Source organism: Bombyx mori, chromosome 20, assembly GCF_030269925.1.
Source record: "Bombyx mori chromosome 20, ASM3026992v2".
NCBI classification, from domain to species: domain Eukaryota; kingdom Metazoa; phylum Arthropoda; class Insecta; order Lepidoptera; family Bombycidae; genus Bombyx; species Bombyx mori.
In genome coordinates, this window is record NC_085126.1 from 5968072 (window position 1) to 5987025 (window position 18954).

The 18954-nt window shown below is 36.8% G+C and overlaps 2 protein-coding genes across 2 annotated transcripts in view; one reads left to right on the plus strand and one right to left on the minus strand.

The window, feature by feature from the left end:
• On the plus strand, positions 1 to 12855 carry LOC101736097 (uncharacterized). The gene is made up of 10 exons (XM_004927467.5): positions 1 to 352; positions 1143 to 1448; positions 2058 to 2174; positions 2898 to 3015; positions 3987 to 4196; positions 4871 to 4947; positions 6536 to 6684; positions 7708 to 7874; positions 8727 to 8921; positions 10577 to 12855. The coding sequence occupies exons 1-10, from the start codon at positions 206 to 208 to the stop codon at positions 10795 to 10797; spliced, it is 1707 nt and encodes a 568-aa protein (XP_004927524.2). The 5' UTR covers positions 1 to 205; the 3' UTR covers positions 10798 to 12855.
• The window catches only part of LOC110385458 (disintegrin and metalloproteinase domain-containing protein 10), a 19298-nt gene continuing 13197 nt past the window's right edge, over positions 12854 to 18954 (minus strand). Inside the window, exons 10-13 of the mRNA XM_021348882.3 lie at positions 17614 to 17769; positions 15866 to 16028; positions 14184 to 14356; positions 12854 to 12961 (exon numbers count right to left, since the gene is read on the minus strand). Of these exons, the coding sequence (XP_021204557.1) occupies positions 12863 to 12961; positions 14184 to 14356; positions 15866 to 16028; positions 17614 to 17769 (591 nt within the window). The 3' untranslated portion in view covers positions 12854 to 12862. The remainder of the gene's footprint in view (positions 12962 to 14183; positions 14357 to 15865; positions 16029 to 17613; positions 17770 to 18954) is intronic.

The window sequence follows — 18954 nt, forward strand, 5'->3', positions numbered from 1 at the left end:
GTATGTTGTTATGTTGATTAATTGATCAATTTAAAACCAGTTGCCATAGAAAATACACTACCGTGTTTATTCAATATTTTTGATAAACTTAATAACCAGAAGCCAGTCATTACTGAGAGAGTTGTTTTTATCAAGATATACATTTCGTAATTCTGTTCGCCTTTAAATATTCTCTATTCAGAATTATTGTTATTTCTGACAAGTTATGAGCAAATTACCGAAAGAAACAGAGCTTAAAGAAAGTGAAAAAAATATTCGCAAACAAGCAAAGCAAATTGTAGAGCGAAAATATTCAAATGTTTTCAAAAGACCAACACATTTATTCATGCACGAAAAAAACATCTCCAATATCGTAAGTATTTCTTGATTTTCTGCCCTGTGTTTGTGTTTTTATGTGCATAGTGCCATGAGTGATAGGTATTAAATAAGACAATAATAATAATTGGGACTGATTGTTCACGGCAGGAATAGGTAGATTGATTATACCTACAAATGTGGGTTTCGAATATACCGAATAATCCATGCAATGAGTAAGTTTTTTTATTTTTTTATTGCTTAGATGGGTGGACGAGCTCACAGCCCATCTGGTGTTAAGTGGTTACTGGAGCCCATAGACATCCACGACGTAAATGCGCCACCCACCTTGAGATATAAGTTCTAAGGTCTCAGGTATAGTTACAACGGCTGCCCCACCCTTCAAACCGAAACGCATTACTGCTTCACGGCAGAAATAGGTAGGGTGGTGGTACCCACCCGCGCGGACTCACAAGAGGTCCTACCATCAGTAAGTAAGTAAGTAAGTTTTGTAAGTTAATTATTTTTTCGGAGTCAAATTTTATTATGACATGTTATTTCTTCTTTTTCGAATTTCTTTGCGGCATATGTTCTTAAAGTAAAATCTATTCTCGGAAAAAAAATTCGCCTTGCAAAATTAAAACTACAACATTCGAATTCGACGGGCAGAGTACCGAACATATTCTTTGAGAGACGATGCTTTTTCGTGACTAAAATTTTAGAAATTAGCTGATATATAACACCTCTAGTGTCACAGGCATATTATTTACTAATAAACAGCTCAACTTGTAGTACATACTCATTTCAATGATTTCACGTTAAAATCGATAACATTACCTACTTTTTAGCCCGAACCAAAACATCCAAGTAACATAATCTACGCTTATTATCACAACAATAAAATTGAAAAAATTGAAAACATCGAACTCTTATACAATCTGACGCATTTACATCTACAATGTAACAGAATAAGCAAAATTGAAGGCTTACAGTGCCTTTATAAATTAAAAAAATTGTATTTAGGCAACAATCGGATTAATGTTGTTGAGAATTTGGAGAATTTAAAATATTTAGAAGAACTACACGTTGAGAAGCAAAATCCAGAAGGATTTGATGGATTGTGTTTCGATCCGAGGACTACTTTATCTATTGGCGTATGTATTAAAATTATAAAATAACAAACAATATTTAAGCCTTGGTAGCAGGAACGAAATTCAACAGATTTGAATTTTTCTAAATTGCCGCGTACGATATGCATGTAAAACTTGACTGATGAGATCTTCATTAGCGTGTTTATATTCATTACGTCATTCGGGGCCAAAATAGAGAACTAACCATCTTAAACAAATGTCAGCCACATTTGAAATCATACGTTGTTTTTGCTGTTTAGCTCGACCTGAAAAAAGTTTGATAAATTGTTCCTAGATAGTAATAAAGAGATTTGGATACACAGATTCTCACATTGTGCGGCCCTTCGACTTGGTATAGGTTAGAAGTTGGTATTTATGTTATACGGTATTTCTTTACACGCAGTACATGCCAATGATCCGACTACATATTTAGGCTTTTCTAAATACGAAAAATTAATAAACAGAGAAATGAATCGAAGATTGACTGACCAAGGGAGCTTTCGCGCAACCATCATAAAAACATTTTTTATTTATCATTCGGGCTTGAATTTACTTGTGAAACGTATTTCTCAAAATTATGAGCATTACTCACAAATAATTTAATGTTTTTAATTTTACCATATTTTTTTGTAGGCTTCTCTAAAGGTTTTAAATGTATCAGAGAATAAATTAACCGACGTAGCGTGGGTGAAGCCACTGCGACGTCTCGAGGTGCTGATCGCTAAAAACAACAAACTCGATGATGTTAAAGTAAGTACGCTTGATTTCCTTATGTAGTTTTAAGGATGTTGTTGAAGTATTCGATTTTATCCTCTTCTATCAATATTACGTTAATTAAGAATACTTTTACAACCCAAATGCTATTCTACTTTATTAAAGCATTTACACCAGGTTAACAACATCGTTTGGCTTGAAAATATGTATCCCCAGTGCCATCCTGTCTAGTATAACGATAGTGCACCGTCGAAATACACGCAGCATCGACAGTAAAGTGGCAATTGATTATTTGTTCATGTCACCTCATGGTATCGTAACAATAGGTACCCTTAGATCTTTTTTTTCATTTCATTGCGTAGGGCGCTGAAAAGCATCCTCCACGGGGCGACCTGAGAGGGTCGAGACCGCGCGGTGCGCTATAGCACTCTAGCGCGACGCCAAGGGGGACACTATCATCGTTTAAAGATCTACCAGTTGGCGGTGTATCGCGTCCCGGCCGCGTGTCTGGTTGCTGTGTTAACCACGGTAACCAGACACGCGGTACCCCGCCCAAGTTCTTACTTCGGAGAATCGGACGCTTGGGCCATCGGTTCTACACACCCTACTCGCCATCCAGAAACCTCGTGGAAGACTCGGTCCTCGGCCCAAATTAAAAGGGGTAAAACGCTAGGTATTTAATAAGTATGCAAAGATTTTGATCACCCTTTGAGGGAATTGCTTGTATACCTATGTTAATAAAAGCATTTTGTGTTACAGACAGTAGCTGATGATTTGTGCACACTGACCTCATTGGTCGACGTAAATTTTATTGGAAATCCCTTAACGAAGAAACATAGATATAAAGAGACTTTAATCGCTAGATGCGCTCAATTACGTGAGTAGAAATTAAGGTCATTCGATAGAATATATTATTATGTAGCTTTTTGTATAGCATGACTATTAACGAAATTCCTCAAGATTTACATGGATAGTAATTATAATCGTTTAATCTTTGTGTTTCTGAGGTAAATTGTACTTCGACTTTTTACCACCGTTATACCACTTATTTTTTTTTTTCCTACCTAAGCTGATAGCCCTAGCGGCTATGTCAGCGTAACCCTAACTTTAGTAGGTGAGCTCACGGGGCTCAAACCTGACGATGTTGCTAACACGAACCCTAGCAAGAGCCGTGCTTCGCAGAATCTACCACCGGATCGGAAACGCGACCCACTGAGAAGATCCGGCGAGAAACTCAGTGGGCTTTATACCACTAGGTCTCAAAGTACCATACCGACGAAAAGCTCCAGTGGCTAAAGCTGTGATGACTGCCAGTGCAGCGTCTCGTGTGATAGGGTAGTAGGGAAAGTCGCGGCTGCCATGAATTACTCCCACCTTGCTCCTGTCTTCTTCAGTTAAAGACTCTGGAAGTTGTTAAACGACAAGGACTATTAATCTCTCAGTTCCAATAAAAGGCATCTGAATACAGTTGACCAGTTAATTCGCCTATCACTCGCCTTTATATATTTGCTTTTAAAAACTATGTTTATGGTTCGTAATCTGAAATGAGCTGTAGTGAACTATAGTGAAGCAGTAATGCGTTTCGGTTTGAAGGGCGGAGCAGCCGTTGTAACTATACTGAGACCTTAGAACTTATATCTCAAGGTGGGTGGCGCATTTACGTTGTAGATGTCTATGGGCTCCGGTAAGTACTTAACTCCAGGTGGGTTGTGAGCTCGTCCACCAAGCTAAGCAATAAATAAATAAAAAATAGTGGCCCTTCTTCCTTTTTGATTATACGAAAGTGAATTTACGATACGAATTATACGATAAAAAAAAAGAATTAAAAACTTAATTGTAAAATCACAGGTATATTAGACACTGTCATAATTCATACGAAAGCAAAGACATTCCTCGAGAATTTCGACAAAATTATTCGCCTGCGACAACTAAACGAACGCAACAGAATCAGCATGAGTAAGGAGGGCGTAGATCAGTTCTTCGACTTGAACATGCTTCCGGGACCAAGGGCGCAAAGTGCTCTGTCTATTTCTGAGTATTCGAATCAGAAGCCTAAAGGTAATAATATAATATAATATAAACAAAATATAATATAATTTTGTATACTTAGTGCTGTATTCGAAATATTATACCAAAATTTCTTCTACTTATACCTGAAATGTAGACAACTTATACCTAAAATAACTTTTTTCAAGACCAATATGTAAAATTTAAATTATCTATCTAGCTTTGAATACTTTTAAAATTATAAAAAAAAAATTAACACATTTAAAAATCTGTTAATATCACAAAGTAATAAATCTCATTTTTCCGTTAATCTGTTTTAAATATTCCTGTGATCTAGAAATTATGAGATTGTCTTGTTAAAATTCGTTTTGAAATTCCATTTTCTTGGTATCATGGGAACTTTGATAAGTTGACAGGTTTTATGAATCGAACCCCGTTGTTTAGAAATAGATTTAACCGTCCACAAACAATGGTAGTACAGTATACCTAAACAGTACAATGCAGAAATATTGATAAAATATTCTCAAGTTTATCTTGACACGCATTTAAAAAAACGTATCAATACATATTCTGTAACATTAAAATACTGGCAGACTTAAAAGTTAAAAGGTCTTAAAATCTTTAAAAAAAAAAACATTTTGATAAAGGTGTAGCTTTAGATTAATAATTCACGAGTTTTTTTCTGTTAGTAATGTTTTTATTAACTTAATTAAACGTATTTTTAGTTACGGCAATAGATTCGACCTACACGTTTATGCCACGAGCTTTTTGGCGGTCACGTCCTGCGCCAGTGCCTTTCGATGCCAACCTACAACACATGGAACCGCCTCCTTTGCCGAAACAGCCTTCGTCATCAAAATCTGATGGTCCACCAGTAAAAGGAATCTTAAAGAAGCCTATGCCCATGAAATATATTTAGTTTGTGTTTTTTTAAAATAAAATTTTGTTTTTTTTTTGTATCGGGAAGTGATTTCATTTATTTATTAGTTTTTAAAGGATGAACTTATATCATGCAGTGAACTAATAATATAGTTTCACTCACGATGAATTTGAAAAATATCATACTTTGCACAACTAGTGGCGTCCGTACGTTCAAGAGCGTTACGGTCTAAAACAATAATTATGTTTTGCTCTTCTAGTGTAACGCCGGTTAAAGTCATTAGTAATGTAATATGCAGATGCAGGATATCGATCCCGGGAAAGACAGCAAAGGACAATGCCCATTTTCTATGGGCGTTTGGGCCCCTAAAAAAGTTGTCGCGTCATGATGGTTTTAACTTATTTTGATAGACAAAGGAATATCGTTTCATATTCAGAAAACTATTTTTATATTCTCACCCAGGTTTAAGAGAAATCTGTTTTTTTCTGCAGCTAACATTAAGTTGTTAATTGTTTTTTTCGAAATCAATAATCGCTTTCATCATTATATTTTACAGTATTGAGTTAATTGTGGTTAATGTTGCTAGGAATAAGTCCTTACGTACATTTTATTATTATTATATCCTCATAATAATAATAAAATGAAATGAAAATCCGGAAGCCGACAACGATATTGTTGTTGTTGTTTTTAAATTCGCCAATAAGCAGGCAAAGAGCGTAGCCTGTACAGCCTAGTCTGGTATGCCCATTTGTTGTGCTGAAGTCCGTAACATCGATTTTTTAATGTCAAACGTCAATTTAAAATATTTATGTATCGTAGGTTTTTGAAATGTAAAATGTTTAGCTACAAAAATAAAATTTAAAACTCTTTTTAATTAAACAATTTACCTATAATTACAATGGAGAATCGTATTACTAAGGCTTGTAACGTTTTGAACACTGAAACATTCGGTACTGTGTTCAATATCACATACATTTTCGCGAAATATAAATTGTAGCTCTTACTAAATTCTTTTTTTTTACTTTAGAGTTATATCTTGGCACGCATATAGCTGAAAAGACATTAATAGAGCCGTTAGAGTTTCATAGGGATTATGTGTCGAAGAATTTACCCCTTATTATAAGAGGAGGGTGCGCCGATTGGCCTGCAGTTTCGAAATGGGATGTTCAATATTTTAGGTAAATATTTAAATATTTATATTTGTTACCCGTAGTTCAACTGTTGAACCAGCTCACAGTTGCATTACAAACAATTTAATTTAAAGGATTTTATCAAAAATGCCACTTCAAGGTTCGCTAACATATTTTAAATCAGAGAGACTATGGTTCATTCGTAAATGGACAATTACTTAAACATTTGTCACACTTTAACTAACACACTAAATTTAAATAATCATATTATTTTAATGGCTTGTGGCATTGTTTAGGATACAAATTGTTAAAATGAAATATTGGTGAAAAACCTGTCTGCAGACTAAATAGTACAACATAATTATAAAATTTTCAGAGAGATAATTCCAGAGAAAAAAGTGACAGTTTCAATAACACCAAATGGCTTAGCAGACGGTATCACAAGTCAGTCTGGAGTTGAATATTTTGTGATGCCGTGTGAGGAAGAAATGACAATGAGTGAGTTTTTGGCTACTTTGGAAAATAAGAGGTATTTTATTGATCAAATAATATTATTTAGAAACTGCTTAAGAACCCTAAAACATTATTTCTTGTAATTAAGTATCTGGCAGTACAAGCTCAATAAGCATTTCAAGATGGTGGTAGGACCTCTTGTGAGTCCGTATGGGTAGGTACCACAAACCTGCTTATTTCTGCAGTGAAGCAGTAATGCATTTCAGTTTGAAGGGTGGGGCAGCTGTTGTAACTATGCTCGAGACCTTAGAACTTATATCTCAAAGTAGGTGGCGCATTTACATTGTAGACGTATATGGGCTCCAGTAACCACTTAACACCAGGTGCGCTATGAGCTTGTCCACCCATCTAAGCAATAAAAAAAGATGGTATTTTATGACTGGTAGGAAATAAATGGTAGAGGGATGATCATGTGACCAATGAGACCCTGGGCATGCAGTTCCGACTTCACACGGTTAGATAAGGGCAAGAATAACAAGGTATCTTATCATGGGCATAAGAAATATCTTAAATATGTTATGATATCAATGGATCGATCATATATGCTGTAATCATAAATGTGCATGTGTGGCTACAGTTTTCATAATCAAGGTCAACAAGGCAACACAAATAAGCTAGTGGATTTCTTAGAAGAACTGAAATGGATCTTATAGATCAGTTTCTCACATAAGCAAAAATCACATTGAGATGTTAAGTTGCAGAGAACATACTATATACAACTTGCCAAAAAGATGATTTAATTATAAGTATACTGTGGGAGATCTGTTCCAGATGTCAAGATGACATAGGTATAATGGAAATTAGTTTCATGTGCTTAATCAAGCTCATTAACATATTTATTATTATAACTGTATCATACACATATGTATACTGATACATATAGTAATCTGTAAAGATAATACTAACTTTATTTAGTGGAAAAGACTGAAATAAACCTCATAACTAACCTTACTGAGCAATTTGTTGGGATACAAGGGCAAGCAATTACTCTTCCTTTCAATGTTGTTGAATGATGTTGTTTATATGAAAAGTCTTTCAGGTCAAACTTCATTACGTATATACAAAAACAAAATTCAAATTTGACTGAAGATTTCTCTGAATTGCTGGTTGATGTAAATCGTGAAATACCGTTTGCGACTAAAGCATTCAACAAGAGACCTGACGCTGTCAACTTTTGGATGGGCGATAAAAGAGCTGTTACTTCCAGTTAGTATTACTTGACATTGACATAGTCATAATAATCGTAATGCAATAAGCAAACCAAGACTTCCTATTCTTCCTCCATGGTAGGTAATATCTACAACTTATTTAAAACTTATACTGCCACTAATCGACATCTTTGTGAGGCACGTAACTGGAAAATTGTAAGCAAGATATAGCTTGAAATTATTTTGTACAGCCCCTCGCTGTGGGATAAAGGACAAGAAGATCTAGTGATATGTCTATATTGTCACAATATATTGACAATGTCTATATTGACACAATTTCTCAGGCGATGGAAATTTCTCCTGAAGTAACCATGAGGGTGTGCTGATATAACATATTATACATTATAGATGCCTTTTTTTTTTTTTTTTTTTTTTTTTTCCGGGCCGAGGGCCGAACCTCCTACGAGGTCCCCGCGCCTAGCGGGCGCGCGGGGTGTGTGAGACTCAACGATCTGCAGGTGTTGAGAGCAGACCGCGGGCCCAAGGAATTTAGGGCCCACCCACTAAACGACTATAGATGCCATGCCTTAGCTATTCAACTCATAGTATCAAGGGGGCTAACTACACTGTCAATTCTATGAAACAATACTTGTACATTAAAATTTAAATTCTACATTACAACATTACATTGTATGCTCAATATACATGTCCTAGCAGGGTACATGATTACAACTGTGTTCACTATTGATTCGTGTCAGGGAATTTTCTGTTCCATATAATGAGCGTCATTAATAGAATACACATATGACTATTACTGTCTAAGATCACCCTCTCTGTTACAAAATTGAAGACTCCAAAACAACTTAATGTTTATACTTCTGTATCAAATTATTTAACTTCAATATTTCAGTGCACAAAGATCCGTATGAGAATATTTACTGCGTGATAGATGGATACAAAGACTTCATATTGATTCCACCGACAGACCTACCTTTCGTACCGTACAAAAAGTATAAACAGGCAGAGTTCAAAAGGAACGGCTCTGATTGGGATATAGTTCCTCTTAATGACGGTGTGAACTATGACCTGCCTTGGGTGTGTATTGGTAAGTATTCTGAACAAACAACTATATCAGTACAGCATAGCCTGTGGTTACAACAACACAAATACTTACTATACTTACTGGTGGTAGGACCTCTTGTGTGTCCGCGCGGGTAGGTACCACCGTCCTGCCTATTTCTGCCGTGAGGCAGTAATGCGTTTCGGTCTGAAGGGTAGGGCAGCCGTTGTAACTATACTTGAGACCTTAGAACTTATATCTCAAGGTGGGTGGCGTATTTACGTTGTGGATGTCTATGGGCTCCAGTGACCACTTAACACCAGGTGGGCTATGAGCTCGTCCACCCATCTAAGCAATAAAAAAAAAATACTCCATGACACTAAAAAAAAATCCTTTTTAAAAACTAAAGAGTTAAATTATAAAGGTTTATATATATATATTTACAAGAGGTCCTACCACCAGTAATTACGCAAATTATAATTTTACGGGTTTGATTTTTATTACACGATGTTATTCCTTCACCGTGGAAGTCAATCGTGAACATTTGTTGAGTACGTATTTCATTAGAAAAATTGGTACCCGCCTGCGGGATTCGAACACCGGTGCATCGCTCAACACGAATGCACCGGACGTCTTATCCCTTAGGCCACGACGATAAAAAAAAATCTTTAAATTAACTTTTGTGAAAAATGTTGTAATTTAATACCCTATACCCTATGATTAGATACTGTCGTTACAAATGTGGTCTTATCCCCACATTTTTTTTGTATTAGCTGCCTAGTAACATAACTATTAATTGCGGTTCCAAATAGGACCAAAACATTCGTAATTTTTAAAATAATAATAATAAAAAATATAATAAATAATAAAATAACCAATCTTTTTTCTTGAAATTTTGGGAATATTTTTACTTTTAATTAACTTTGACATGCTACTGTGTAAAAAAAATGTATGAAATATACTATGGCATGTTATTACAAAAGTTAGCGCAACTCATCACAATTCAAAAATGGTGCAAAACTAATACAACATTTGAAAAAATTCTAAGAATTCTCTTATCAGGACATAAAAAATAGTACGAACTTTCGGCGTAGATAGGAGAAAAATGTTATTTAGCTTAGTTTTTGAAAACTAATAGGGGTTTTCCTATCGAAGAAAAAGTTTGATGTAGGAAAATCAAACAAACAACAATAAAGAAAAAAAATGTGTGCGTGTACTAGTGTACACACGTAAGAAGTGAAACTTGTTTATGGCCTTATTTTTCGAAAAATGATCTACATGCAACTTTCTAGAAATTGGTTAAATAAAGTTAAATTAGATAAAGTTTAAACAAAAGGATTTTATTATCATAGACATGAATACAAAAAAGTTAAATTAGATAAAGTTTAAACAAAAGGATTTTATTATCATAGACATGAATACAAAACAGATGGCGCGTAACCGAAAAATGTGACGCGTAACCGAAAAATGTGACGGTAAATTTTTTTCCAACGCCGATAAAGAAGTTTCACTTCAAAAAGTAAAATAATTAATAATATATAATATAAAATAATATCATAAATATATATATATATAATTTAATAATATAATAAATATATATATATAATTTAATAATATAAAATATTGAAGAATATTTATATATGTAATACTTAGGTGATGGCAAATAAAAGGCTTTATTATATTATTACATAACGTTACAGATCCAATGGACCCGGACTACGACCAATATCCCGAGTTCAAAAAAGCCCATATGTTCAAAGTCCGGCTGTACAAGGGCGACTCCTTGTACTTGCCCAGCCTCTGGTTCCACCACGTCAGGCAGAGCCACGGCTGCATCGCGGTCAACTACTGGTACGACATGGAGTTCGACGTCAAATATTGTTACTTCAAAATGCTGGAGACATTGTGCGCCAAGTATTAAACCTGTTTTTTTTTTATCTCAGCCACCGACTTCATATTAAAAACTTTTTTTTTTGTATTATACCGCAGCTATAATTGGTACTGGTGGTAGGACCTCTTGTGAGTCCGCGTGGGTAGGCACCACCGCCCCGCCTACTTCTGCCGTGAAGCAGTAATGGGTTTCGGTTTGATGGGTGGGGCAGCCGTTGTAACTATACTTGAGACCTTAGAACTCATATCTCAAGGTGAGTGGCGCATTTACGTTGTGGATGTCTATGGGCTCCAGTAACCACTTAACACCAGGTGGGCTGAGATATCGCCCACCCATCTAAGCAAAAAAAAGAAGCAAAAGTCATGAAATCAAATGTTTTGATTTTTTGAACATTTTGATTAGTTTTTTTTTTTTCGGTAAACGTGAAAACTATGGTTTTGTCATCACAAACAGAACATAGTAAGGCTGTACGGAAACTATGTTCGAAACGAAATGAGATCATAGTCCTGTGGCAATGTCATTAAAAAAAGTGTATCAAGTGAGAATTATTAAATGGCAGTCGTGATATATAGGCACGTGATACGGTTACCGCCAGAGCAGCGAGATGAAAATACATTCGTAGCCACACAAAAAAAAAACCTAATTTTTTCTCCTACCTACGCCGAAAGTTCGGTTTTCCTCCCGCTGTACAGGGAAGAAAGTCTAACTTTTCCTCCCTGGGTACTGACAAGTGTCAGCCCTCACGCATCTAAAATTCTCCGCCATTGTTGTGCTCGGGTAATTTGCAATATTGTGTTTAGTGTAAAAGTGAAATAAACAAAAGGCAATAAAATTTAATAGTGAAGTATTAAGCAAAGATGAGTTCATCAGACAGTTCTTATTGAAGTGAAACTTCTTTATCGGCGTTGGAAAAAAATTTACCGTCACATTTTTCGGTTACGCGTCACATTTTTCCGTTACGCGCCATCTTTTTCTTCACCATTCATTGTTGCCGTACACAAGTGAAGGTGCCTCTTTACTCGGTAACAATAATTATAAAATACCGATGATTTTAAGTGGAGATTTTAATGTAAATTTTGCATCGGAAAATTCTTTGAAGCTAGTTGAATTTCTGAAAGATAAATTGAATTTATCCATGAAAAACAGTCCTCAAACGTCAACAACAAGATCTGGCACTACAATTGATGGAGTTTTTACTCGGTCACTAAATTTTGTGGAATGTAAACCATATATTTCATATTTCAGTTACCATAAGCCATTAATTACAAAAATATATAATGACAATGACAATGATAGTAATAATTCTATTACAATTAATGAAATGCTGTAATAATCTTAGTAGCAAAAAGGTAAAGTGAAATAATTGTATTATTTGTATTCATGTCTATGATAATAAAATCCTTTTGTTTAAACTTTATCTAATTTAACTTTATTTAACCAATTTCTAGAAAGTTGCATGTAGATCATTTTTCGAAAAATAAGGCCATAAACAAGTTTCACTTCTTACGTGTGTACACTAGTACACGCACACATTTTTTCAATTAGTAGTAGTTTATTTAAAAATTAAAAAACAGTAAAATGGTTTTTTATGAGTATGGGGGGCTCCGCCCCCCTACCCCGGCCAGGGCTTCGCTCCTGGACCCCGGCTCGTTACTCCACGAACTTTCGGCCTGGTAGAAGAAAAAATAGTATGTGCACCGCGGGAATAAAGTAGGACATCTCATCCCGCGTGTTTGCAATTTTACACGCGGGAGGAAATGTCCTACTTTTCTCCCTTGGTGCAAAATGTACTATTGATACTTTTTTAATCGTACAGTATAGTATGTAGTTATTTACTATAATAATATACTAAAGTAATACCATAAGTTAGATTTATCAATAAGTAATATAATTATAAATCGTAATGTACGTGCAATTTTTATTCATTATTATCACTAAGAAGAGGGGGAAACTTATGGAATAAATAAAAAAAAATGTGAAAGCTAGTAGGTATTCTAGTCATTTTGTATGTACCTAACCGTTTGCTTCCATCTTTTGAACTAATTAAAAGTAGAAAAAAAAACATTTTAATAAAATAATTGTCAACTACAGTGTTTTATTCCTTTATTTGTAAATAACAAAATACGACTAATAATAATTTGTATATCCATTCAATGAACGCTCTGGAAGTCGAATTTTCCATCAGCTGAATGTTCTAGAAGGTATATAACAAAAAAATATAAACATAAAAAATCTTAACATTTTAAAATCAAATAAAAAAAATACAGAACAGTAATCTATGCATCTTTAGGCATTTACATAATATACCCTATGTGTATTACAGTGTGTCCCAAGTATCTTAACAATTTGAAGGGGGGGTTTTATAGCTTAAGTGCGTGGATTTGCCTGTTGTTAAGTGGTTACCGAATCGCATAGACATCTACAACGACATACCGCCGCTCACCTTAAGGCATGAGTTCTGAGTCCCATTTTCACAGTACAACGACTGCCTCACGCTTCAAACCGAAACGCATACTGCTTCACGGCAGAAATAGGCAGGGTGGTGGTGCCTACTCGTGCGGACTCACAAGGCACCCTATGTGATTCGCTTGATTGTAATCCAGATTGTATTATAAGGACATAACAGCCCCACCCTTTAAAGTGGAAGCAAAACTGTTTTACGTCAGCAATACGTGAATTTAGTGTACCCGTGGAGGCTCACAATATACACCTTAACACGTAATGTCCAAAAGTTATTGTGGATATTTTATTTTGACTTTTTTTAAAATACATGGATGCTTCGAACTCATCGCCAACCTGGTTCGGCTTGCTCACCGGTGCTCACAGAAATCAAAAGGTCACGAAATGAGGTCGAATCCTCTATTGTTTATCGAAAGCTAATCATGCGAACTTACTATGCGCCTTATCTAATCTAAGCCTATTGTGTGCTATAGCACTCAAAGAACACTACTGTCCATACTCCGGTTCATTTCTTAAGGACACCCAACAGGAAGAGCATTGGTCTTATTTTGGGCACATAATACCAGTACCACATGATGGCAGGGCGTGCAACCTAACCCATGCATCAGCCCGCTGAGTTTCTCGCCGGATCTGCTCATCGGGTCGCGATTCTGATCCGGTAGTAGATACATTCGCGAAGCAATTGCTCTTGAGTTGTTAGGTCTCCTTCGGAGGCGCTCGGGCTGTTAGCAAATCCCACGCCTCCTGGCTGAGCCTTTGCTCGCCCACCTGTCCTGGTGAAACTGGAAAGGCCTCAGGGCCACCAGTAATCTTTCAATCATAAAAAAAATAATTAACAAAACCATAAACTAATTATGACCTAATTTATAAACTAACATCGATCCATTTACCTTCATACACTCTTTCGGATATGAAGACCTAAATTTTTACTATGAAAAACATTATTTCTTACGAACCATAACGTCCGGATATATGTTAGATCTCGGGAACAAGTAACTCTTCTTGCAGACACCCCGCGGCGAACAGACACCCACCTCATTGAGGCTGACGCAAACACTGCCGGTCGGCCAAGCGCGTAATTCTCTCTTAGTGCACGCACCTTTGTGGCATAGTCTTATTGTGACATTTGCTGAATTAAAAAAAAAACAGTTAAAAAACCATAGCGTAACTCACGCGCGTTGAGAGTGAAGTCTTCAGTGCGCTTAGTGCGAGTTTTTCAACGTTCACGATAGCATAAAAATAATAATTTTCCTACCTATGCCGATAGCCTTGAGAGGCTATTTCAGCTTCACCCTAACGTGTAGGTGAGCTCACGGGGCTCAAACCGGAGTGATGCTAACACTGGCCCTAGCAAGAGCAGTGCTTCGCTGAATTTACCACCGGATCGGAAACGCGACCCACTGAGAAGATCCGGCGAGAAACTTCGTTGGCCGTGTCTATAGGTTAATTCGCTTGTCGAGCCCTTCGTCGCAAGCGACGGGTTCGACGAGGACGATGACCGGTGCTTGTGGTCCCTAAAAGCACCGTTAATAGATCGGGAGGATCCGTAATGACGTGTTTTGGGCGACGTCGACTGTTTACCATTCGGTCTACAGGATCGAGTATGTAGTTTCCAGCGGCCACGACAAGAGGGTTCTCATGTCGTGCCGCCTTCTCAAAGTGTAGCGTAAAAGCTAACTCAAATTTGTATGGAGTTGGAACGTTTGCCGTTAGGGGTGCTGTTCCAACTGCAAGTTCGCTGTTCCAAGGCTGTAAACATCTTTTCACAGGAAAATTTACTTTAATTAGCATAATATTCAAACGGCGAAAAATAACACACAGACTCGTCACAGATAGGCGCTCCGCTTATAGCGTTTATATCAATGTGTAATTTGCTAATGTGGCCTCATCAAGAATTATATTGTATTTTTTCTTGCAATAATATGTAGTCCTTATGCGGGTTTTGGTAACAATGTGGACCATTTTGTTTACCAGACGAGCTCCCCCAAATTGTAAATGTCGCCACTCATCTTTAGACAAGCGTTAAAAGACTCCTAGAACCTTGAGCTTAGTGCGAGTTTTCTAACTTCTCGATCGCGTAAAAGTTAACTCAAGTATGCAGTTGGAACAGCGCTCCTGGCGGCAAACGCAGAGAAGTTGTTCCAATTCCATACAAATTTAACCCCTTGACCGCCGGGTAGATCACCGATGACCTACGCGGCGCACTGAAGTAAGTCATCACGTCGATTTCTGTTACTAAGTGCCTGGATTACCTAACTTTGTTTTGTGTTTTTATTTGTTAATGTTTTAGATTTTTAGGTCTTTTAAAAAATAGATTTATTCTTAGTATCTGCGGATTCGTCATTCGCCAGAGTCTACTAGACATTACAGTCCTTAGTACTACACTACACTACACCACAGGCCTTAGTATGTAGATCGTTGAGAGAAATCGTCATAATTACTTCAGTGCGCCGCGTAGGGCACCGGTAACCTATGTGGCAGTCAACGTGTTAAGTTAACTTTTACGCGATCGAGAACGTTAAAAAACGTAACTAAGCACACCGTTTACAAAGGCCGTCGTAATCTAAGCCGGCTGGTTAATATTAAAACGAGAACCCAACATTATTCTGGTCAACCTAAGTTACAAGTTGCTTCATACGTCCTGTGTAATCATCATGAGGCCATTCGTCAACCAAACTAGACGTTTCGGTCAGCGTCTCTAGTGCTGCTAGCTCCGCTCCAATGCATTTCTCCGGTCTGTCTCCTTTTCTTGGTAATTTGCAGCATACACCGCACATCTTACATTTGTATACCGTTCCGCCCTGTACAAAATAAAATCGATTTATCAAATCAAATCAAAAAAGATTTATTCAACATAAATGAAATTACATACTTGTTGAACGTCAAAAGAACTACCGCCAATTCACAAGAACTAGCCTCCGTCCTGAGAAGAATTGGCAAGAAACTCAGCGGGCATAACTTTTTTTTTTGTTATATTAGATTATTAGTTTTTAATATTAGATTTTTTAAATATTCTATTTTACAATAAGTAATTATAATATAACAATTATTACAATATTGAAATGCCCGGAGCGAGCAACACATTCCCACTTTGTGCAATCTTCTAGATAATCATTGACTTTATAGTAAGCTTTATTGCACAGATGTTCTTTAATATGAATTGGCAATTTTTTATGAATTGGCAAAAACAAAACAGTACATTTTTTCCAAACAATTTTATTTTTCAATTAGCTGCTGAATAGTTGTCGTGATACCAAAAAAATAATTTGAAAGATAATCAAGTATTTTTTGAATTACTTCAATGACAAGACTTACCTAGTCCATTTTGTGGTACAGTTTATTTCAATTTAAGACAATCAATCATAAAATTGGCCAAGCGGTACTCATAGTGGAGGATTGTGATGATTGTATACATAGGTACGCTAACTTTTGCCCGCGATTTCGTCCGCGTTAAATAGTTAAACGCCGGCGCCTTGTATATTATTATTACGCGCTTGATCATTATTTTTCTGCGATGTTATTTTAAAACTGCGATGTGTGCGAAATGATGTAAAAGGCAAATTTCTTTTAAATTAAATACTTATAATGAACAACGTATGTATTTGGATAAGGATTAATATCATCATTATAAAAACACCTTCACAAAGAATACTTTATTTTAGAACAAATTTGATTAGCACAAGAAAGGTTATAGTGAGCCAACCTTAAAATATAGACATATGCTGTCGCGGATTTCTGTTAGAACTTTTAAAGGGGAACAATTCTGTTTTACATTATTTTAGCGAAACTTTAACCGTTTCCTCAGCGCATGCAGCGGAAAGAAAAAAACCCCTGTTTTGAAACGTTCTTTATTGGTGCTCCGTTTGTGTTGGTCTTCCCTCCTCCTCGCGTCGTTTTCCTCATCACTGAGGGTCGTGACTCCCCCGTTGCATCAGTTTCTCCCGTACGATTTCCCTCCATCTTCTACGATCCTTAGCTTTGTGAAGGGCATTGTGGAAGTTGATGTCCAGAGAAGATCGTATTTGGTCCGACCATCTCGTAGGACTGCGTCCTCTGGGACGTTTGCCATCTACCATGTATTGGTCTTAGCGTGATGTTATATAGCCTATACTTATAGCCTTTAATAAATGGGCTATTTAACACTGAAAACTTGTACATGGTAGGCAGCGGCTTGGCTCTGCCCCTAGCATTGCTGATGTCCATGGGCGACGGTAACCACTCACCATCAGGTGGGCCGCGTGATCGTCTGCCTACAAGGCCAATAAAAAAAATGAAAATTTGAAATAGTAGTTCCTGAGATTAGCGCGTTCAACCAAACAAACTCTTCAGCTTTATAACATTAGTATAGGTTAAAATTAAACAGAACATATTCAAAATTTATTTTACCGTCCCTTTCGGCGAGCATTGACACTCCTTCAAGCCCAACAGAGCGCATTCTGAAGCGTGGCATGTTCCGTCCGAGAGGCATCTGCCTCCTAGACCACAACGACAGTTCGTCGTTATGTTCGCACATGCACACTCTTGGTCTAGGGTTTTGCAGTTCTGGAAAAATATGGATGAAAAAAAAACATATATACACAAATGAGTCGTCTATTATCAAAGGTGGCAATCTGTGCATTTGGACAAAAAAATTTTATTGATATGTCAATACAGATTGATTTGAATATAATCGTCTCCTTCAAAGAATACGGTTCAAAACCTGCATTAAATAAAGGTTAATAGTTAACCTGTTATTTATCTAAGATGTCGTTCCGAAGAGTTTTGTGACTGCCAATGGAATACAAAGTCAATAATTCGTTTTTCTGATTTACCAATCATTGTCCAAAAGGTCCAGATTGCCGGCTTTGATAATAGTCGACTCATATATCAAAGACAACCATTAAAGCTTTCAATACAAATTCTTGATTGGTTTCGAAATCAATTAAGTCCGGAACTCAACCATTCCATAGCTTACTGATAGCAGTGTGCTTAGTGCGAGTCTTTTAACGCTCTCGATAGCGTAAAAGTTAGCTCATATTTGTATGGAGTGGGATCGTTTGCGTACGTTTGCCGCTAGGGGCGCTGTTCCAAATGCATACAAAATTGGCTTAACTTTTACGCTATCGAGAACGTTAAGAAACTCGCACTAAGCACACATATAAGCACGTATTGAAGCCCACAGATATCATATGACTTACGCTCGGATTGGAAACAGGTAGCCTACTCAATTCTGCTCTCAACACCAACAAAGCTTATCCTCCCTAGCCAATTAAGTCTATAGACACCAAATATTTCCTAAAAGTGAATATTGCACCCTCCAAAACAGGAATTATGATTGAGAATATTCCATAGCAGGTCACCAACTTGCAATGACAACTACGTAGGGGAAAACCTTCCACCGAGCATCTTACTTAGCAGGTTTTGTTTTCTTTTTTTTTATTGCTTAGATGGGTGGACGATCTCACATCCCACCTGGTGTTAAGTAGTTACTGGAGCCCATAGACATCTTAACGTAAATGCGCCACCCACCTGATGATATAAGTTCTAAGGTCTGAGTATAGTTACAACGGCTGCCCCTTCACCCTTCAAACAGAAACGCAATACTGCTTCACGGCAGAAATAGGCAGGGTGGTGGTACGGGTAGGTACGTGCGGACTCACAAGAGGTCCTACCACCAGTAATTACGCAAATTATAATTATGTGGGTTTGATTTTTATTACACGATGCTATTCCTTCACCGTGGAAGTC

Bases quoted from the DNA above. Each gene is read 5' to 3' on its own strand.
- LOC101736097 (XM_004927467.5), top strand. From the start codon at position 206: ATGAGCAAATTACCGAAAGAAACAGAGCTTAAAGAAAGTGAAAAAAAT. The intron at 1,449-2,057 runs GTATGTATTAAA...ATTTTTTTGTAG, and splicing joins GGACTACTTTATCTATTGGC to GCTTCTCTAAAGGTTTTAAA. The intron at 4,948-6,535 runs GCCAACCTACAA...ATTTTCAGAGAG, and splicing joins CTGCGCCAGTGCCTTTCGAT to ATAATTCCAGAGAAAAAAGT.